Source organism: Pempheris klunzingeri, chromosome 23 (assembly GCF_042242105.1).
Source record: "Pempheris klunzingeri isolate RE-2024b chromosome 23, fPemKlu1.hap1, whole genome shotgun sequence".
NCBI classification, from domain to species: domain Eukaryota; kingdom Metazoa; phylum Chordata; class Actinopteri; order Acropomatiformes; family Pempheridae; genus Pempheris; species Pempheris klunzingeri.
The window spans coordinates 12974737-12998245 of record NC_092034.1 but is presented as its reverse complement, the minus strand read 5'-3'; the positions used below and the strand labels follow the sequence as shown (position 1 = coordinate 12998245).

The window sequence follows — 23509 nt, the reverse complement described above, 5'->3', positions numbered from 1 at the left end:
AGGGAGTACTACCTGATGGCACCTGTCCAATTAACCTCTTCTGTTGGCTCTAAGCTGGTCAATTAGTGTGTTATTTTCATAGTGAGGTCAGTGTTTGTGTCTAGTAACATCTACGCTCTATGGAAGGACTATTTTCTGCACTTAGTTCAGTGCTGTGTGAATCTCACTTTAATAACTGCTTATCATAGGCCAAGTTTAAACAGATAGTCTCTGAATCTCTCAATCTCCTCCTTTGTGTCTCCACCATGTCCAGACCACCTTTAACCTCATCCGGGTCACTGTGTTGAGCCACACAGAAAAGCCCTGATGTGCATGCTGGATGACCGGCACCTGACCAACGGCCTCTGGTGGAACCATAAACACACCATTGAGCTTGTCAAGGTAAGGGAGGGCCTATTAAGGGGACAGCTGAAATCTGTGTGTAAGGGAGTGTGAAATTAATCCAAGGCATCATCACTTTTCTGCCTCTTTAGTGTCCCCCATAATTACCTCTTTATCACCTTTCTTTTTCCCTGTGTGAGACTAATTGAATAAAACAGCCTTAAATGATGATTTCTTTCCATCAGTGTGTGTTACTGGTTTTACAGTCATACTTCTGATTTAAATTTCCTGTATCTTAACATTAACTTGTATTTGTGTATGATTCCCAAATCCTGCTGTTTCCAGTGTGTGTGTGAGTGTGTGTTTATCTGAGTAGTTAGGGATTGCTGGTGCCCATGGGGCCCCCTGGTGGAGGGATGACTCATATCTTAAGCTAATATGACCTGTCCTAAGTCCTCTGTTCTCCTCTCAGAGCTATTCTAATTCAAAGCTCTCCTTCATTTAAATTTATACTTTTCCTTTTTGGCCATGCTCCCTTTTTACTACAGCTATCATTTCAGAATCTCAGAGCTTTGTGATTCATTACATCACAGTATTTGTTAACAAATTTGATTCTATTAATTGTACTTTTTCCTTCATGAAACAGTCCCCCCATACAGACAAATATATTAACAGTTGATCTCATTTTTGATGAGTATTTGACTTTATATATCAGTTGTAGTTCTAGTTGCAGTACTAGAAGAAGTATCTAAACAGCACAGTTTTACAATCTGGGTAATAAAAGGGCTTTTTTCATCAGATTCATTAAACTGAAAGGGATTTAGACCTCTCTCTCTGCTAGAGCCCACCCAAAATCCTTATTATGTTATTCTTTCATTACATTGCCATTGCTTTGTGGTGCCCTGAAAACTAACATCATTATTACCAATACAGCCTTTGTAAACCTCGTAGTTGTGAGGGTCGGATTTAATTAAAAAAGCCTCACACTCATTTTATCTGTCTGTTTTGTACACGCTCTGTCCTTCTTACACTCCCATCCACCTACTATATCACAGCCTCTGTGCATTTTACCATAGTTACACCTGGTAATGTCCTTGTTCCTCCTATCTGACATTTTATCCTCCTCCATCACCCCTTGCCATTCGCCTTTCCATCTCCCCACACTGGAATTACCCTGATTATGATTATAGCCGTGATGATAATGATAACCACTGCAAAATTGCACTCTCTCTCCCATATCCAACACCCAGGAGATTATGATTGACTGAAAGGCTGCCTGCAAATGTTTCCCCCGTCTCATTTTGTCAGCTTTCCTCAATCTCTTTTTGTTTCTTTCTTCTTTTTTTTATTTAATTGGCTTTTTCATACTTTCCTTGCTCGCCCCACTTTTTGCTCACTCCCTCTCCAGATCACCTCTTGTCTCTTTTCAGTCTTTTTCAATTTTCTGGCAGTCTTTCATCTCTGTTGTTGTGCTCCTTTCAACCTTTCCTGGTCCATCTTACCTCTGCCACTTGTCCCTGGCCCTCTCCTTTCTCACTCTTGGTTTTCAGTCCCTTATTTGTTCTCTTGTCCCTCCCTCCACTCCTCTCCTCTCTTGGCTGCTTATTCTACTGCCACAAAGAAGCAAAATATATTTGGTTTTTAGCCATATTGCATTCAGGAAATAATTATAGAGTTGCCTCTCCTCTTGAGTGTGTGAAGTGGACAACATGAAATGGCTTGGTTGCTGTCCTTCATCTTTCATTGATGTCACCCCTTCCTGATGCATTTGCTGTTCTTTTTTGTTACCAGTACAACAAATCTATGTGCCTTCTTGCCGTGGCTGTAACATTTACAACATGAACAAAGCCTCAACACACCAGTCTGCTCCCCACATGCTGGAGTCAAAAAAATCAGGTACATCTACAGTAACACAATCAACCAGAAGCTGCAGGGGTCTAAGGAGGAGGTGAAGCCCATTGGAGAGATTCTCACTCAGGCCATCTTGGAACTGTATTATGCTGTTTCAACTTGTTTTCTTCCCAGTCCAGCCAAGATACACCACCTCTTCAACCTCAGTGATACAGTATCTCGCACAATAACACATAATGATGGGTTAGATGGATGCAATTACACTCATGGCAAACACATACACAATGTACAGTACCTCAAAAAATGTGGCCAAGAAAATGGAAATACACCTGGTTACAGTAATCCTGAAAATTAGACTCATTCAATCCCAAAGTCATTTTGTCCAAACAAACTGATATCAAAGTTTTTTTCCATCAAAAAATTCAATTCAATTCAATTTCAATTCAATTTATTTGTATAGCCCAATATCACAACAGAGTGTCTCACAGTACTTTACAAAGTTCACTGAAATAAACAAGTGTAAGCGAACAAACAATCTAATAAAGAGTCCAGCAGTGGACCAATGGATCGGTCCGGTGGATCTGTCCGAGGCATCGCCTGCCCTTTATGACCCTCCTTCTTCGGGAAGGGAAAACTCAAAAAACCCAGTGGGAAAGGAGAAACCTCCGGGAGCACCACAGTGAAGGAGAGATCCAGCTCCCAAGGACGGACAGGCTGTAGCCTGGACAGACGCACATCCATTGGCTGATGGAGAACCACATCAGCAGGACCAGGACCAGGATCCACAGGATCAACAGGAACCTGAGAGATGAGAAAGCACAGAAAGGCTCCGGGGAAGATAGCAAGTTAGAGGCAGACATTTGGCTGACATGAGACATAACGATGGAGAGGAAGAGGAGGATAGAGAATAGAGGAGCTCAGTGCACCATAGGAGTCCCCCGGCAGTCTAAACCTATAGCAGCATAACTAGGGGCTGGTCTAAGGCCTGATCCAGCCCTTAAATATATGCTTTGTCAAAAAGGAAGGTTTTTAGTCTACTCTTAAATGTAGAGAGGGTGTCTGCCCCCCGAACCCAAACTGGAAGGAGATTCCACAGGAGAGGAGCCTGATAGCTGAAAGCTCTGCCTCCTGAACTACTTTTGGAGACTTTGGGAACCACCAGTAGGCCTGCAGTCTGGGAGCGCAGTGCTCTAGTGGGGTAGTATGGTACTATGAGCTCTTTAAGATATGATGGAGCCTGACCCTTAAGAGCCTTGTAGGTGAGGAGAAGGATTTTAAACTCTTCTAGATTTTACTGGAAGCCAATGAAGAGAAGCCAGTACAGGAGAAATGTGGTCTCTTCTCTTAGTTCTCGTCAGAACACGAGCAGCAGCCTTCTGGACCAGCTGGAGAGTCTTTAACGACTTATTGTGGCAGCCTGATAGTAAGGAGTTACAATAGTCCAACCTAGAAGTGACAAATGCATGGACCAATTTTTCTGCATCATCAGTGGATATGATGGGCCTGATTTTGGCAATATTACGTAGATGGAAAAAGGCAGTTCTAGAAATCTGTTTGTGGGAGTTAAAGGACAAATCCTGATCAAATAAGACTCCCAGATTCCTCACAGTGGAGCTGGAGGCCAGAGTAATGCCGTCCAGAGCAGTTGTGCAAAAATGCTGGAAAATTATACCATTTTAGTAATCGCAGTATTTTTCAAAACGATTTTGGAACTCAAGTCTGCCCTGCAAAGGTACCACTTCTTGCTTGGCTTGTTGCACCTGTGTCTGACATGTCAGTGCCATACAAAACTGTATTAGGGGAGTTATTCTCCTTACCCTTTCAGTGTCGGATTCACCAGTCATCCATCCAGCCATCCGTTATCTATACCGCTTATCCGTCAGGGTGGCTGGAGCCAGTCCCAGCTGACTTTGGGTGAAAGGCAGGGTTCACCCTGGACTGGTCACCAGTCAATCACAGGGCCAACACATACAAACAGACAACCATTCACACTCACACTCACATTTATGGGCAATTTAGAGTCACCAATTAACCTGCAAGTCTTTGGACTGTGGGATGAAGTCGGAGTACCCAGAGAAAACAAGCACAGGGAGAAGATGCAAACTCACACACGCACAGAAAGACCCTGGAACCTTATTGCTGTGAGGCAACAGTGCTAAAACTTTTGCTACTGCTTCTAGCCCTTCAAAAACCATGAATTATGTATTCTTATTCATCATGTTTTATGTAATTATCCTGTATAATATATAAGGTCCTAATTTTCCACTATTATCACAGAAATTAAGGCTTTTGATGAGCTAAAGGCCACATTTTTAATGACTTTTACTTGTGTTAATAACTATTTCTTCTACTATATCATGAACAAAAGGATTGAATCACTCCTCGTTGTGTGGTGCCTATGTATACTTGGAGACTACAAACCTGAGCTGAAAATAATTCAGTAAATGTGACAAGTGGAAAGGGACACTACCCTTGTACAGTTTAGTATACTTTAGACAACATCCCCAGTTCCGCACACAGCAAGCCAATGAGCCACAATACCAAAGCCAGGACCAGTATCTTAACTGGCTACTGTAAGTTTGACTAACAACTGAACCCTTCTGGCCAAGTTAGGTCCCAATGAAATGTAGGTTCATATTTACACACATGTATGTAGAAACTGAGACTACAACTTGTGTTTCATTGTGCAACTCTGAGTTGAAGACAAATAAGTGAACCATGTCCATTGTACTGTACTCCAGTACTACTATACATTATGTAGCAGACGGATTTCTATCTTGGTTTATTTTATATATAATGAATGTGCATATGCATATTTCAATGATATTTAGTTTGATATTCACAATTGTTAGAAGTTATTATTTCTATTTCTATGAGGATAAATAAATAGTGTATGCCAGATATCAACTGACACTCAGCTATCAATTGTCTGTTTTTATTGTCTCTGTCAACCTCCCAGTCTCCTTCGGGGTGTTTCGGGGTCTGCTGAGAGCTCACCCAGACTTCCCTAATACCAAAAACATCAGCACTTCACGGCATCTGTCAGTGTTTCAGGTAGCCAGTATCTCTGTCTTTCTCTTCTTTCCTCTCACTCACTCACTCAGTCAAGTTCTTTTCCCTCCACTTGCTTTTCCCCCCAGACTTGTGTTATTATCAGCTGGATATTTGAATGTCAATACTTTGTGAATCCCATTTATGTTGTGTGTAACATCCTATTCTTATTATTCACTCTCTAAGCATAGATTACACATGTTCCCCCTTCTACATTAGCATAGATAGATCTTGATATGAGCATGATATTCATAGGAGGGTTTCCACACATAATGGCATTATTGACGAACACGTGGATAATACATCACAACTGGGTTGACATTTTTATGGAAAATCTGTTGGCTAAATCTAATTACTCAATTGAAATCCATTGCAAAGTTATTACATTTTGCACATGATTATAGCTTACGTCGCCATGGTCAAATCAATTGTAATAAAAAGGCAGAAAAAGGCATCAACTAAAGTTTGTCTACTTTTTTTTTTATTTCAAGGCCTACCTATTAGATTTTGGGATGCTTTTTGTGATGCAGTGTAAGAAAACAAACAAGTCCATACAGCACAAACACGCCCATCAGATTCAGTGGATATTAACCTGTCTGTAGCTCGTGCTTCTCCTACTCCAGAGCGCACTTGGACCCGTGGGGATCTGGTGACTGTAGAGATGTGTGGTCACGTTTAAGGACTAAACACAGGCCATGAATTGTGTTATTGATTATAATATTTTGCTGCATTAAAAAACAGCAGTGAATGTTTTTTGCACAGCCACAAGCATGTGTTTGAGAATCACTTCTTGATATCAGCTAGAAATATGATTATCATCCTTTGTAAATGTCAGCTTGTTTTTCAAGCAGGAAGAGCCGTACAGGTGTTTTTGTGTGCAAGGCTAAAACTTGCAAAATCACTTTTATGTTTCTTTTTTGATGATATACAAACTATTAGAATTCCTCTAGCTGTTTTATGGATACTGCTGATTCTCTCTCTTGTTTTTTGGTTTTGCCTGTCTGTAATAGGTTTTTTAAAAAAAAAATTCATTTGTTGTTTGTCTTAAGGTGAGAAGTTGATATAAGCCTCTTAAGCATTTTTATCTCAGCAGCATATTATTGATTGCATCTCTCATCTTCCTCTCTTTTTCTACTGTTATGTTTAACGTTGTGCAAATAAGATTTAAGCTGCACTTGGTTAGATGTTAATGCAAAACTCAACCCAAGTTATCAGCCTAAATCAGTAATAGGGTTGTAACAGAGAGGACCTTCACATCCTCTAATTAAAATGCTCTGTATTTACAGAGTTTTCCCAAATGAAATTCTGCTGTCAGGTTCCTGCTCTGTGTAGGTGGAAAGGATTTTTTATTGATGTACAATGTAAAACACAGAATTGAAGTCTAAAAGGGATTCCTACTCAGCAAAGAATGGTCACAGGTGGTAAACAGTAGTGTGCTGTGTTCAGTGTGCAGTCTTGTTATTTCTTTAGTGACCTTTACAAAGTTGAATAATTTACATACTTCTTGCTGCCAATTGCCACCAGCCCCATGCAGAGATGCAAAGGTACCTCCTTGACAGGAAGGTGGTTCATTATAAGGGGTATACCCTGATATATGATACATTTGAAAATAATAACAATTAAATATTCCTTGTAATTTTTAACATTTAAGCAATACTTTACAATACTTTTCCATCATATACTGTAAAGATGGGTGATACATCTCTACTTCCTCCCACTGTACAAAAATGAAGCCAAAGTGTCCCAGATACTGTCGCTGACATATTGTGCTGGTGAGGCTGTTTGGAGCCAAAGTCTGCACAGTGGTGATCAGTGTAGAATAAGCTTTCAATTAAGACATTACCCCCCCCCTTTTTTATGTATCAAATAACTAATTAAAACCAAACTGATCAGAAAAAATGAACACTTGAACATAAGGTATGGGAAAAATAATATACTAGATTCACTTAATTGTCGTGATATTTATTAATTTGGTTTTTTTTAATAGCGATTCTTTAATCAATTTTTTAAAATCTAAGCAGTGGGGGGATACGACCTGCACCCTCATTTCAGATCCAAAGTATGTGGATTTAAACATACATAAATACTGCCCTGACTTTCTGTGCTCACAGCGTGCTCCAGGCAGGGAACAGAGCGCCACATGCCAGAGAGGACATTCGTCAATAACTGTCCTAGCTCATGGTAGCAGGATAGAGCTAATGCCGAAGCGTAGCTCTCACTACAGTTTACTGCCCCACCTATTGGAAGCGACTTATGAGCAAGTGTCTGTTTTTCCCTTTATTACCACTGTTAGTTGCCGCTATCTTTTTCCCGGCACTTCCATGTGTCTAATGTTAAAAAAGTAAATGACCATATCTTATCATCATTAATGATATGTCCAGTCCACTAACATGCAGCATGGACAGGGTGTATGACCTATAGTGCAGACAGCCACTAGGGAACACTTTTAGGGTGCTGTCATGGCATTTTTATGTGCAGCCTATGGTTTCCATTGTGAAGTTGGGTCCTTGTGACTTAGCACTTCTTTGGGTATGTTTTATTTTCATAGTCATGATGAACTTAATCCAAAACATGCAGGCACTGTTGTTATGTATGCACAGGATGATCTCTGTTTTTGTTGTTGATTTCAAGGTTTTCTCAGATCAGCTTGTAGATCAGAGTGACATGGAGGCTTTTGTTGCTTTGCTTGGGGAGAAACTGGGCTCACTCTTCCACCTTACGTTCCAAAGCATCTGCCCAAACAAAGAGCTGCCAATATTTGGTACATTTATTACTGAAAACACAGTGATCTTAGCATGTGAAAATGGAGTCACAGATAAAATGATGGATTACAGGATGGACTGGTTCAATAATGGATCGATTGTATCATCTTCGCTGACAGATATTTCTGTGTGTGTGTGTGTGTGTGTGTGTGTGTGTGTGTGTGTGTGTGTTTGTTACATGATTTCCTGAATAAGTCTTGTGTGTATGTTGACCTTTTCTCCGTGAAGGGTCTCAAGAGCTACAGCATGACACCGGTTGTAGTGCCTCAGACTGGTGCTCTTGCTAGACGCCATTGAACACAGTGCATCGGAGAACGCAACACACACACATTCACACACACCCTCATACACATTTAAATGGGCACACAAGGCAGGAAAGTCCCCTGATGCATCATCAATATAAGAGGGCCTCATCTGCTCCACTCTGATGTGTCTTTACTGTGTTCACTGTTTGCCAGTTTTATGATTCAGGCCCAGTTTGAAACTCCTTTTGAAAAGCACAGCATGGGGCGCAGCTAAAAGCTCCCCTGTAGTTGTAAGAGAGAAGGCCTCTCAGCACCAGGCTCTGCTCTCTACACACTGCTGTCAATGTGCCACTCTACCACACACCACTGCAAATCAATAGCACTACATTACTGTAGAAAACAACATGGATTAACACTCCACTGATGGCTTTTGTGTACAGTACATTTGTGTTGTCGCACATTTAGTCTGAACATCGCTGTGGGTTTTGTGGGTTTGCGTGGGTGTCAATTTCCATTGATATGGACGACAGTCCTCTAAGAAATAAGACATCTGAAGCACTTTTGGGGACAAAGAGTGGAGTGAAAGGTTGGTGACATAGTTGATAAGGTGATCCACTGATAAAGGAAAAATTAAGGAATTTGAATTTGATATGAATAAGGGCTGTGAATAAGTTCCGATAGTATTTTGTGCTCTTCAAGGATTCAGTCTCCAATCGCAGCATGAAAGGCAGAAAGGCATTTGCTGATTTGCCTCTCTTGGAAAATATCCCCAGGCTGAGTCCAAGTGTTTCATTTTCTTTCCATGTTTTCAATGGCATGAGTGTTGTATCTGTGTCTAAGTGTATATTTATCCATGCGTTTTCCCCTCACTCAGGCAAACAGAGCCTGTCGAAGATGGCCTCCTCTATCTGAATATCAGGTCTTCCTAGTAGAAGTCACCAAGCTGCACGGTAAGCAGGAGTTGAGACGAGGTGAGATCTCATACAAATACTGGTACTACAACAGTGTTACACATTTACTGATGTTAAGGGAAAAAAAAGACTATATCTGATGGTTTCTATTGAGGAAGTCACCTTAACCTCTAAGAAATTAAAACAAGGAAAACTGGAACCAAAGACGGAAATGAAACAAGATTAGATCGAACCACGGCCTCATATAGCTCCCATCAGTCTTCTGTTGCAGACCGTGGCTCTGCGTGCACATTCTTCATGCTGCTGTGCCTTCACTACATGAACTGCAATAGTTCTCTCAAAACAAAGTGGAATCATCAAAATCACTATATAGCAGAAGGATAGTGATTGTTGTGCCTCAAATTGTGTAATAGAAGTTCTTTTGCACATAATTGCAGTGAATTATATCAACGTGACTGTCTGAACATTAAATATTAATTGTCTCAAACTGCAGCCCTTATGTTGCTGATCTCCACTAAATGGAACACTTTACACAGAAGCCATTTGTCACAGTTATTTGCTGTCATCCCATATTTGGTCCCCTGCTAAATGTAGCTCCCTTCTAACTGCATCTTTGTTCAAGACTCCAAAATCAATAAAGTGACATTTTGAATGTGAAGGCAGAGGTAATTCTTATTAATTAATCTCTTCAAGATAATCAAGCTTTCTGTTTTCCTTCAACTTTTATTTATTCAGCAAAGGTTGATTGAACACACTCCTGCTTCAAGCAGCACATGACTACACTTCTAAAGTCTTGATCATGTCGAACGTACAAGCAGACTCTTCTATTATTGGAGGTGACAAGCTCCACTAGAGCAGTTGGAAAATCTTACTCAGATTTTTGCAGCTGCTTCAAGTTGCATACATCTAGTCTATAGCCCACAGATTTTGATTTTTGATTATTTTTTCTCCAATTTTAAGGATATACTTGAAAGACCAATGGACATGCTTTGTAGTTAATGACCTCAATTATTTATTGAAAACCAGGACTGACTTAATGACCTAAATTGCCATTTTGATGAATTACCTCTGCCTTTGTACGGTCAGTTCTTTTCATACTTTTCAGTCAGCTACATTGCAGAAGGGGATTTTTCTGTCCTTGCCTTTAAACACCAAGAAGCACTCTTGTCTTTATTCTTATTTATATCCACTTTCTGGAGAAAGTTGGTTTAACCTGCATGGAAATACCTGGGACACTATATTTTATTTCAAATACGGCTCCTTCAGAACATCAATGTAGTAATTCTGCGATAAATGAAAGGTGTCCTGGGCAGACCTTTATCCAAGGATTTAGATTTTCTCACATTCTCAGCTTTTGTCTCTATTGTGTTTGGGTTTTTTCAACCCTTAACCTGAGGGTATGTGGCTGTATGATATATTGATTTAGACTGACTCTTCAAGAGGTTGACCCTAAAATTCCCTGCTACTTGAATAATTCTGAATTCTTGTAGGTGATAAGTTGGATAAGACAGTGATAAGACCTTGGCCTTGGCAACAGCGATATTATTATTGTAAGTTATGAAAGAGTGAGAGTTAACTGTACAAGAATCAAATGATCAATTGAGACCCTTTTTTCCAGACAATCTGTCTCATGTAAGACTGAAGGTTTTGACATAAGTCAGCCTCTATAGGTCTGATAGTCAATCAGACTACAACCATTTTTTCACAGCCAAATTCACAGTGCATTAATGGTCTGTCCTATAAACTAAGCCAGGCTCAAGGATTTTGGATAGCAATTCTGAACTATGAGCACGAAAGATTTGATTTGATAAAATGCCTATAGAGGCAGATAACAGGTCAGATTTAGACTGCATTCAACCAATCATGCAAAACGCACTTACAGCGTCGTGCACTAATTTAAAAAAACTCATCCATTTTATATGGTTCTCTGACTAAAACTGTTTCTCCAGAGGGCCTTAAATTAAAAGCACTGAGCAGTGCTAATCGCTAAAAATTAATTGAAACAGGTGTGACTCATCTTGACACGGTGAGCTTCAAATCATGGGCCAAAGTGTTTCACAGCCTTTTTTTATACACAACCGATGGTGCATTTCTCTACTGTTAGGTCCATCAGCAGCATACAGCCAGAGCTGTTATCAGTTTCATTTAATGGCTGACTAAAGATTGTGACATGCTATTAGTGAGTCTTTGAGGAGATATGTGTTTCTGTTGTCATTCTACCTCTAGGTGTGCAGTGCTCTGTCAGAGTCTGCCAGGAAAGACAATGTGGTGTTCAGCTACCTGATAGAGCGAGTCAGGAACAACTTGCACATAGTTCTCAGACAAGCCCAGTGGGAGAGCCCTTCAGGTAGGCTCTGACATTGTTTCTTGCAGCACACTGTGTCCTATATCGTGACGTGGTACTGTGACCATTTGGAAGTGGAGACGTTGGGATGCAATGCCTATCCATGGTGCATCTCATAACTCCCCATTACCCACCCCTCAACTTCCTAAAAATGATTTCCAAGTAAAAAGAAAAAAAACGAGACTAACAATGTCTACATTTATGACAAAATGTTAAAATTCATCTTAAGTGTTGAGCAAAGTTTTCACTGACTGCCGTTGATGCACATACATGCATCAACATCAGACACAGCTGCTCCTGATAGATTCCACAGAGACATGTCACCCTCAGTCACAACCGCAACAAGGACAAGCGCCGAGGATTCTGCAGCATCCTATCATCCCAAGGTGGGTGAGGTATATTATGTGTATTATTTTCTTTTTCCGTTACATTACACTCCTCCTCTCTGGGTCCCTGCCGCCTGCCATATCTATTGTTTTACTTATTGCAAGCAGTGTGAGCTTCCTGTAATATTTTGTATAGTGTCCTGCAGTCATTTGTCTGCGTGCCTATTGATCTGTTGTGGCTGATCATTTAGAGCACCACTTAAAAAATGTGGTTTTGGCCTGAGTGATGACTCTGCTTTCAGTGTGGTTGTGCTGCTGACCACAGAAACTGCATTTCTTAACTATGTTCTTTTCATACTGTAATATTGTTTCGCTGAGCAAATGTGATATCATGCTGTAAAGATGTGTTTTACAATGTTGTAAGGGCATTGTGAAAGTAAACTATTGCTGTGGTTTTATTGGCTAAATAACAAATGAATAAATACATAAAGAAAATCACATTGCATGGAAAATATGTTGCGAATCTTGCATAAGGATTAATTCCTCCTGAATTATTTTAACAATATTTATATGTAATGAAATATATAAAAATACATGTAAATATCCATTATTCCCATTATCATTTTTAGTAGTAAAAAAGAAACAGGACAGGCTGGAACACAGTATTTTCCATCCTCCCCTTTTTTCTCCTCTTATCTTGTCCTCTCTTTGAGAAACCTGTTCTCTCTTGTTTCACACTGTTCTGACCTGCAGTCCTCAATGAGTACATTAACACAGATGAATAGCCCTGCTTGTACAACCATAATTAGAGCAGAAAATTTCATCTGCTAATGTGTTTGGCTAGGTACTCAGTGTGCACATACACCAACTTCCAAGCCATCGACCCACAGGTTTATGAAAAGGAGCACAGTATGAATCACATTGCAGTGCTTCTTCTGAAGAGCGTCAGCACTTAATGGCACTCCTCAGTTTCCTGTTGCCTTAACAACAAGGGATTACATGCAGGTATTGTACATTTCTGATGCATTGTAGCATACTTTTATACTTATAATCTGCAAAGAGTCCACTCACAAGCAAACAATTCGGCTTCTTCATGGTACAGTACAAGGATCTGCTAAGTAAAATAACGCAGCACATTTAAGCACATACTCTCTGCAGCCTTTTCTCCGTTTGGAGGTTGAATGACGCCTGCCGTCACCTGTCACATCACCATTATATGGTGAAGTTGGCTTTCGTTGTGAAAAGCAACATTCTGCGAAGTGCACATTCAAAAGTAATTCTGTATGTTTCTAGTTTCTGTGTAGGAAATTCAAAAAGGTGTTTCAGGTTTTGATTTTGAATGTTGGTAATGGACAGTTTTTTGTCTCTCCCATGTTTGTGGGGAATAAGCTGGTGAAGCAGTATTTCCTGTGGAATTTCCTGAACTTCAACAGAAAAAGCAGCGTTAACATGTTCAGCACTGCGCAAAACATAGCAACAGTTTTTAAGTCAAATCAGTGGTTCATTGCCGCATGCTATATTTAAACTTCTATTTTTGTATTTGCAGCATTTCTGCATTTCAAACATGGTTCCTCAATGCTAGTGATTTTGCTCTTGTGTGCATTTTGTTCATTGGGCCCTCTGTAATAACAATGCCGTTTGAATTCGATTGAAATACACTAGTTGTCTTACATCCCTCCGATACATGTAATTATGCCCTACAGTTCCTTTCAGCAGCTTCTTAATTTTACATTGAGGACAGTGGGTCGTGTCTCACCACGAATCAATGTGTTAATGGCTGATTGACGCTGGGTGTCGAGCAAATGAGGTCTAGTGAGCTGGGTGATGCAGTGGCAAAGACCTGAGGCTCGCTGTAATTGGAAATGACAGGGTGGATGCTGTGGCAGAGAGGGTCAGCAGTCTGCACACACACACACACATGCACACACATTCTTCATTCTTACATTCATGCACACACGCACTCATTTTTTTGTCACAGAACCCTTTCCCGCTGCGTTTTTTCTGATTCACTCACTCACACTCACGGCCTGGTTGTAATTAGTGGCATAGGGTAGTGGTCACACATAATGCCACTAATTGAGCTGGCAAGCACCATTACCCAGAGCTAATCACCATTCTCTGGGTGACGAGGCGTCCTGGCCCTCTGACCACTAGCTGCTAGCAGGATCCATATCACACTGCCAGAGCACAGGGAACCCTGCTAAACCAATTAACCAGCCAAGCTCACTGACTCACTCCGTAGGTCTCGAGCACACTCCGCTTTACCATATTTTTAGGTAGTGCTTTTGAATCGGGTCATGCTGCTTGTTAATGTTCTTACTCATCTGTGACATCTAACCAACTGCAGGGCGGACTGTCATACTTCTGAAAGTATCCTTGACACTAACCTTATCCCTGCCTGTAGGACTAACAGACTCTGTGTTCATTCAGGTGATCATAATGGAGATCGTTAAGGGTTAGATGTGTGTTTGCTAGCAGGAACCGCCTCTTTCAGTAGCCAGTGCCAGCCAGCCGCACCAGACTGGCTCTACGAATGGCCCAAAGCTGTCCTGTTGGTGTCCTAAGGTTTTAGTGGCTGTTGTTTCTGGTGTTTCCTACCTTAGTATGAGGAAGGTTTCCTCAGCCTTCCTCTGACAAAAGCCCAATGGCAAGCATCTGGCACATCAGAGCCTCAAGGCTAGTCAACCTGCGAGTGCAGCAGCCTCTGAAAGGGACAAAGACAGAGAGGATTGCTGTCTGGAATGAAGAAACTAACCTGAACATGGCTGAACAGGAACAGAGAAGTTTTTTTCAGTTTTCCACATCAGGAGGCTTTCATTTTTGTGCCCATTAAACATGACCTCACTTTAATTGCATTTGCAAGCCTCTCACCCAGACATCATTTAAAGGTAGGGTTGTGTATCCCTTTTCCACAATGCTTGATATAGCTTGGGTTGTCATGTAATGTCAGACTGCAGTAGCCCTCTATTTTCTTTGTTCTCATAATGGTATATCATCATTTAATATGCTTCTTGCACAGGGTACATTTGTACAAACATGCTCATTTACTAAGGAAGGGCTGTGTTGTTTTTACAATCAGTTTTGGAGCTTTCCATTTGTTACAGTTACTCAAGTGACCATCTGTTTAACCTCAGTTAGCAAGTAAGTTTCCTGTTTTCCCTGTTCCCCTACATCAATTTATCTTTGAAAGCACTTCTACAAACACTCACACAGTTTTACACCAGTCTTTAAAAACAGCATTAAAGAGCTCTGTCCATGGTGCTGGAAAGGATGATGAGAAGATTTTGAAGTAACTAGGCTAGTTTCACTGTTAACTAGTCACATGGTTTCCTGTAGCACTTAATAGTGGAAATGGGCTCCTCGCCTGAATTAAAAGCCGCGTCCACTAACATCAGAATAGATTATTACACCTTTATGAACTATAACATTAATCTGCTGGGAAAACGGCAGAGGAACTTCATTCTACAACCAAGGCTGCGTATTTAATGAGGCTACTATTTAGTCATGTGATTAAATTGATCACCAGATGAAATGATTTGAGATCTGTTTAATTCAGCTGAGGGGAGGACAATGGTTGACCAATCATATCATAATCATATTGTATGGTCACTTCACAGAAATTTAACAGACATTTGTTAATGTGGCATTTTTACCTTTATTGGATAGTACTTACTGTGAAACTACACACTGGAAAAAGAGAGACAGGGTATTACATTGCAACCAAGGTGCCAGGGGACTGTAAAAAGGGGGATTATGTGCTAGAACACTTCAGGAAGAGTCCAGACAGGCCCGGGCAAGTAACAGTCCCACAGGACAGATAACCCCACCTAAAATGGAAAATTGTTGCTTTTACACTTAGTCTTTTTAGAGAATAAATAAAAGATTAAACAAATGAGATAAACCATGTGTTATGTTAATTAGTGAGCTTTAGAGGTGCTGCAAGGCAGATTTTGTTACCTTTACACAAAGGTTGCTTCCTGCTTCCAATCTTTGTAATAACCCAAGCTAACTGGCCGCTGGCTCTAGCTTTACTTTTACCAACATTTACATCCAGACATGAGATTGGTATCAACCTTGTAGCTCTCAGCAAAACAGCAAATAAGATAATTTCCTAAAATCTGGTATAAAATCCTAAAACTATATTTTGATGTTGATTCGCTGCACTTAGTATCGGAAGTTTGGTTTTAATCAGTTACACAGTAACGTTTTATATTAAGGTACTTGTAATAAGCTTTAGTTAAAAGGTAATGAGGTACTTAGAAGCCCTTATACAATGTTTACCCTCAGTGTTATGTGTCAATAAGACTCCATAAGTCTCACTAATAGCATCATGAACAGTTTATTGTTAGATTATAAGGCATTTGTAAGCGCTATAGCCATTACACACTCCTTCATTAAGTCTGACTAACATACCTATTTTTGTTGCTTTATCATGAAAACAACAGCTAAGCTTAAGCTTTTTGCAGCTGGATCTAAAGTGAGAACAATGCCTTGTTAGGATTAATAAATCATATCTCAGCTCCCCAAGGGCTGCTGCTGAAAGTTCAAACACAGGCAGCTGTTTATGGATGATGGAGTCTGTGGATTGGATGACAGAGTGCTTATGTCCATCTCATGACCTGCTCACGTCAGAAGGTGGTTGATGATCATCTTAGCTTTTCAAGGTTCTAGAAAAAGGGCACTGGTTCTTATCAATCCTCTGTCCTCAACCAGCAATGTATGACTGGAACTGAACTTTACATACCTGGTCAGTTCTACTTTGGATGTTATTCATTGTTTGCAGATAATAGGGTGGCCATTTGTCAAACTCTGAGGGAGAAACAAACGACTGAAAGTCTCTTCTTAATGCCTCTTTTCTCTTGCCCTCTCTATTTCTCTCTTCAGGAACTTACAGTTGCCAACTGTCTGACTTCTACTAATCTTCCTCTGTGGATAAATGGCTGTCTGACTATTCAATTCACTATACACCTGTCTCTGTTATAAGCGCTACGTCACTCATCACTCATCGGATGTGTGTGTGTTTGTGTGTTTGGGTGGTTGCATAGGTGTCTCCACCCTGGGTGTTGGCAGAGAAATACAGCAAGTTGGGAGAGCAGGGAAACAGGTGAGCAAGCTGGGTAGCTGCAAACGGGAAAAGGTGGAGGCCACGCCCATGGAGCCACAGGAGACCAAGAAGCAGGTGGCCAAGTTCCAGATACAGTGTGACGAGTACCTGCCCGTCACTGTGCAGCAGAAGACAGAAGCTGACACGCAACGGAAGGTAAACTGTGGACAGTACCTTGCCACGTTGGCTCTTGGTGTTGCAACTAAAATACATTTTCTCACTATCTTTGGTTGTCTTACTTTTTTTGTTAATCACTGTTTGAGTCAATTAATCCCATGACATTTATAGCAAAAAAGGACTTGCAGAAATAAGACTATGCTTTTTACACAATATGATAAGGCCATACAAAGATATGTCATCGCATTGACTTTGACTAGGTGCGACTGCACAGCATTTTTATTCCTTGTCCTGTGCCCCACACATTGACACCATTTCCCACATTTAGATCGGCTCTAGTTTTCAAAAGTCAAACCACTGTAGTACGTACACTTCTAAAATCTGGCTTTTATCCAATGGCTGTGATAAAAAGCAGGAAAGGCATCATCATTTGTCAACAACTGTGCTGTAACTGCCATAAATCCTGAAGCGCTTTGGAAGTGCTGTTTGGAAACAGCAGCTTCAGCAGTGCGCGCTGCGGTCCTGACGCCTTCTGTACCCTTCCACCATCAACAGGAAAGCCAGTGCCAGATCAAAGTAGTAACTGCAGCTTTCTCACACTGTTTTCTTACCGTCAGGCTGTTCAATCTGAGAAACATTGCTGTAACCTTAACACCTACTGAATTTAAATTTAAAAAACTGATCAGACAACTGAAACCACCATTCCTATTCCTAGCACTTTTGATTAATATGATTAATGCACATTAGAATGTATTTTGCAAACAATCCCATCATCATCATCATCATCATCATCATCATCATCAATCATCATGATTGTATCCTATTAACGTGGTACATATTGTACCACATGTTAATAACATTTGACATTTGCTGTTTTTAGTTAAGTGCCTCAATAACTACTGGAGGGATACATGGACATTCACGATCCCTACTGGATAAAGTATAATGACTTTGTTGTTCTTATAAGTTCTCATCTCTCATCTTCACCAGGTCAAACTTTTAACTTAAACCTGCAAAGCTAATGACTTTCCCCTCAGCACCAGCTTAAGTGATCAGCAAATTAGAATGCTAACACGCTAAACAAATATGGGCAACATTAAACCGACTACACATCATGTTAGAATAGTCATTATGAGCATATCAACATTAGGAGTTATCTCCATTGCAAGCACTGTTCTATATTTGAAGTTGTAAACCTTGCTGGTAGTTGTAGTCAGTAAGTAAACCATTGTCACTACTTTAAAGGCACAACATTGAACAACATTCTTCATCAATTAAAGGTAGTTACTCAGAATCTGAAGTCCTAAAAAGATTGGTCATATTCAATGTGGCCAACTATGGATGAAAAGCCAAATAATTAAATGTTTCACCAAGGGTAACAAATCTGTGAGGCTTTGTCACATTTTAAGGAGAATTCTCCAAGCATTCAGAAAGATAGGTCTCACAGGTCCAGCCACAAAGACAGAAGCACTTCCCTGCAATTGAATTTAACAACTGGATGAGGTCAAAGAGGCCAAAACATGAAGAGTGGACAGCAGATTTTGTTAATCTTTAAATGTCTGTCCATCCTTTTACCAGAAAAAAGTTCACAAATTAAAATGTGCATTACCAAGAAGTATACCCTGTCATCATCCATTTACCTCTTCTCTATCCTTTCTAATTTGAGGTCTCTGAATGAAAAGAACACGACAAAAATCAAGTCCCACGTCTGTCGCTCAGCACTGATGATGAGATGGTGATGCAGGCCATGGTGATCCCTCAGGGCAAAGAGTCCACCTGGGTGGAGGCCAAGAACCAGCTGGGTGAGAGACAGCGGCAGGATGAAGGGATGAATAAAGGAAGGAAATTGAAAAGAGAGATGCAGGGAGACAGAGCCATTTGGGCCTGACAGAGAGGAGATTGGGAGTGTGGCGAAGAAACACAGAGAAAATGGGAGAACCAAAGTGCCCTAAAAATGAGCCGAGTAAAACCTGACAAGTACAGATTGTGTACAGTCACACCATGCACAGAGAGAAACAGGGGTGAAGGTTTTTTGTAGTATTTTCAACCTGGAGTTTATTTTTTGCCACGTTCATTTGCATATCTTGGCTAAATCGTTGAATTGAGGCCAATATCACTGTAGGAGTAGAAAGCAAAAATGTCATCTTTTTTTGGCTTTTCCAAGAGGATTACAGCAGGTGAAAAAGAAAGTTACACATTCAAAATAGAACATGGAGAGACTCACATGTCATACGACTGCAACAAGCAAAATGCGAAGAGCGATGGGAAAAATGGACAACATACAAAATGTCAACTGACACCACGTTGTAACTGTTGTTGTTTTTGTAAAATGTTAAAAATGAATAAAAAAATTTGAGTTAAAAAAAAAAATAATAGCACCTTAAATTCATTTTTTAATTAGTTTCTGCTTACAAAGGAAGAGATGTGATTTGTAGAAAATAATTTTCTCAAGTGCTATAAAGTATAATGAAGTTTGCCAGCGTACAGATATAATGAGTCCCCTCTGACTCACTGAGCTAAATTTTCATCTTGATGATCACAGTCCTGTAATAGTAGAGCTGTTGGAGAAACAGATAAAACTACATAAAACACCAAGCAGTTGGGTGATTTGGGGAGATCACAAGGAGGGTCACAAAACAAGGGAGTATTTCTTTCCTCATGAGAAAAAGTCAGATTAGGAAATTAATCAAACTGATAGCTATAAAAGAAAGTAACTGTGAAAAAGATGTTTTTCTACTGTTCTCAAGTCTGTGTGCCCTTGAAATTTCTTTGCAAGTGATGTACACTTCATCATGGACAATATGTTGGCCCTTGTGTTAAAGATGATCAGCCAGCACTGTTTTAGTAGGGCTGTAGATAACAAACACTTGCACACACGCCTGTATAACTGCCCCCTGCTCTCTGTCTGTCTGCCCTCAGCAGCAAGAGTTACGGATGCCATGATCACCAGGGGTCAGTTTCCTGTCCATGGCCACAGCAGTGAGGAACTGGAGCATTCAGGACCAGCCCTCCGACAAATTCTCCCTCTCAGAGTCACCGGTCAGTACATTTACACACTCGTTGTTATTAAAGTTCTGTTGACTGAGATTAACTGTAGTCCAGTGAGCACACTAAAGCAAAGACACTTTGAAATGAAGCAAACAGAGCGTCAACTGTTGTACTCCGGGTCACTTTGGCCTTCCTGCATTTGTCCTGCACAATATGACTTCACAGATGTCAAGCAGTTACCAGCGGAGCAAACAGAGGCACATCTTCACAACACTAGACATCAGAGTCTTTAAAATATTCGGTCCAGCTGAGTTACAGCAGAGACTTTATTCATTGCTGCTTGTGTTCTCTGTGTATTTAGTGTTATACACAAGCATGAGTTGCCTCAATCAAGTTCTGTAGCTTGCTCCCCTTTCAAGATGTCAACTGACGGTGGACCTTCAAGTGGATCATGAATTAAGAGCTAAAAACAACGCATCTTATCTCAGCCAGTCTAATTAGTCTTGACATTACTATTATATACTATTATTCTGTTTTCGCTGTTATAAAGTTGGAGTAGAATCATGGAAATTTAAATGTCCATATAAAAAATGCTGGATCATTTTCATTATCACTATTTCATCATCATTTTATATTCTATAGCAGCATAGGTAAGATGTACACAGGGGCTATTGGGTGACAACTGTAAACCCTAAACAGGATGACTGACAGACTGAGGGGCAGACTGAGACTAATAGACATAGCTGTGAGTGGGTTACACAGGTTTGATAGGGACACAAGTGCACGTGGGCGGTGTGGAGTGGAAGCAGCTTTTTGAAAGTCTGAGCCTGACCAAGTGTGTCTTGAATGTACACACAGAAGTTAAAAAGCTTTTGTTATCGCGTCGACTTGATCAGGCAAATGTTTCCATTCCCTTCCTCGTGGACAGTGTTTGCCTGCCCGTGCACAAGGAGCGCCTGCTCTGTGTTTTGCATTGCAGCCAGACTCCAGCACCTCCACCGTGTTTTTCATGACATGTACAACTCAATTTGTTCCACCTGTAGGGTAAGTCAATGTCTTTTTACCCCTGGCCGCATACTTCCATCAACTTCCTATGCATTTCTTGCCATCTGTAAGTTTTGCTTTGCATTGTATGATGCCACTAAAGGGCACTAATTGCTATTAAGCAACCTAGAGCACAAAGTTGTCTGTTTGGCAGCACCAAAAAGACAACTTGGAGCAGTTGAGGGTTTTTACTCAATACTTTGTGCAGGGAGGAGAAACTGCTGCAGCTACAATCCACTGACATAATCTTCCACTTTCTCTTTTTAAAAGCTCAAACATTAACAAGTCGAGGAAAATAATCAGTGTATTCAAAAATGTTGCCCAACATGAGCACATGAGCCTGTTTACAGACATTTAAAATGGGAAACAGACCGTCTTGAACTGTTATCAAGTGAGGCACTGCAGTGAAGTGCCTCGTGGTCATACTTGATGAAGGCTCTTGATATTTGAAGGGATTTGCTTTGACTGGGTATCAGATAAGGCATCAGTAGTGGAAAGCGAGGGAAAGCTACAAAGAAAGTTTACAGGAGCTAATATATTCTTCCTGTTTTCCCAAACTGCTATGACTTCTGTTTTCCCTTTCTGTCTGAGCTCCTTCTAAACTTACAGTAATTCTTTTCATGTGTGTGTTTATGGTCTGTGTGGCATTTTTGTGTCCTATCCTCTAGCGTGTAGCTGCATTTACATGGATATTTTTATCATTTCAGTAATACTGTAATCTGAACAAGAACTCATTCAAAATAAGAATGCCTCATTGAATCAAATCAGTCTACTTTTGAAATGGCTCATTTAAAGATTTCTCAATTAGTATGACAAATGAAAATTTACTTGTTTTAATTAGTTTCTATCATCACTTTTCTCTATATTTCCAAATTATATATGAAATAATGATTCCCATTTTATGTCTCCACAACTAACAACGCTGTAGATACCAAAGCAGTAACACAATGTGTTAAGCACTCAACACAATCTTTGTCATTAGTTTTCATGATGCTGCTTACTGACTGTTACTGATTACACAGGGCACAAACTGTGGTCCAAATGTGAAGAAAGGGACTATTAAAATTAAAATTAAATTAATTGAATTTACTTGACTCTCAAATTGATTCAAAGGTCTCTTAACACAAGAAATGACACCAGAATTTAACTTATTTTTTCTGATGCTGTTGTTGATCAGCTAACAAGCAAAAAACATTTTTTTTGTGGTTAGTCAATGGACAGTTAATAATAATAATAATAATAATAATAAATAATAATATTTTGTTTAATGATCATTTCCACACTTTTGAAGAAAAAGCTATTTGAAGCCATTTCAATTTGGAGGAGGGAATGGCCTGCCTAGCTGTAGTCTGTGTAACATTTTGTCAGCAAAGTGAACTACTGTATGTTCCTTTAAATTCTGAACGTGTCGCCTGAGAGAGAGAGGTGGCTGCAAAGACGTATGTACTATCAAAGAGAGAGAGTGAGAGGGTTGGCCAAAGGACAACGACTGAGTAAGTCACCTCACTATTTGTCCATCACGATCTTTAGGCCATCATTGTTCCCATCCTCCTCCCTCTTTTGAAAATGTCTTCACAGAACATCTCCTCACTCTCCTTTCTTTTCTCTGGCCAATTTCTTCCCAGTGTGTGCCATTCAGACACTTTCCTCCTCTTTCGCCTCTCTGACCTTTTATTCTCTCTGTCTCTCTCCCTCTAGGTCTTTGCTGTGCTTCATTGCTCCCACTTCATTCAGCTGCCAGTTCACAATGTAGCCACAGTGTGACATTTAGGGACAATTGAGTTGTGGCAGTTATAGATTGCGACTGCAGCGTTTCAGAGTGATGTATTTGTCTAATAGCTAAGTCATCGTTCCTCCTGACCTGCCGATAATCAATAACCCTCTCTTTTTCTTTGTCTATCCATATACCCATCCATTGTGGTAAGAGTGGGAGCATTACAACATCTCTCAAAAGTACAGCAAAGTTGTTTTAAAGAGCATGTTTACCCAAAATTTAAGTTAATACTTACATTTCTATTAATGGGAAAATTCCAATCCAATCTCTGATTATGATTCCACAGAGGCAAACCCTGCTGTGCTTCACATCAGCCTGTCTCATTGTGGATTATCCCCCAACACGTTCTGGCAAACCCAATAAACTTGACTTTTTCAGTGCTTAGACGTAAACAGCATCTTGTAAATTATTCTTTTTGCTACCCTTGTAACTGTATTTGAAACATTTGACATTTGTATCCCTTTGAACACAGCTTGCAGTTTGAAACTTGCATTTCTGTTTGTTAAATTCACTGAGGTATTAGAGCAGCTGGAAAAAAACAGCTAATTCACCATTGTCAAGGTCAGCTCACCACCAGAGAGGTGGAAGAACGAAGCTTTTGAGGAAGGCTGACAAGGAGGGGATGGAGAAGGGAAAGGAGGAGTTTGGAAAAAGTTGCAGAGAGGAGGGCA

At 40.3% G+C, this 23509-nt stretch overlaps 1 protein-coding gene across 1 annotated transcript in view; it reads left to right on the top strand.

Moving 5' to 3' along the window:
• The first annotated feature begins 306 nt into the window (after window positions 1-306).
• dnah2 (dynein, axonemal, heavy chain 2) overlaps window positions 307-23509 on the top strand; it is a 103060-nt gene continuing 79857 nt past the window's right edge. The window contains exons 1-5 of the mRNA XM_070855236.1: window positions 307-381; window positions 11368-11488; window positions 16857-17085; window positions 18752-18834; window positions 19952-20071. Of these exons, the coding sequence (XP_070711337.1) occupies window positions 307-381; window positions 11368-11488; window positions 16857-17085; window positions 18752-18834; window positions 19952-20071 (628 nt within the window). The remainder of the gene's footprint in view (window positions 382-11367; window positions 11489-16856; window positions 17086-18751; window positions 18835-19951; window positions 20072-23509) is intronic.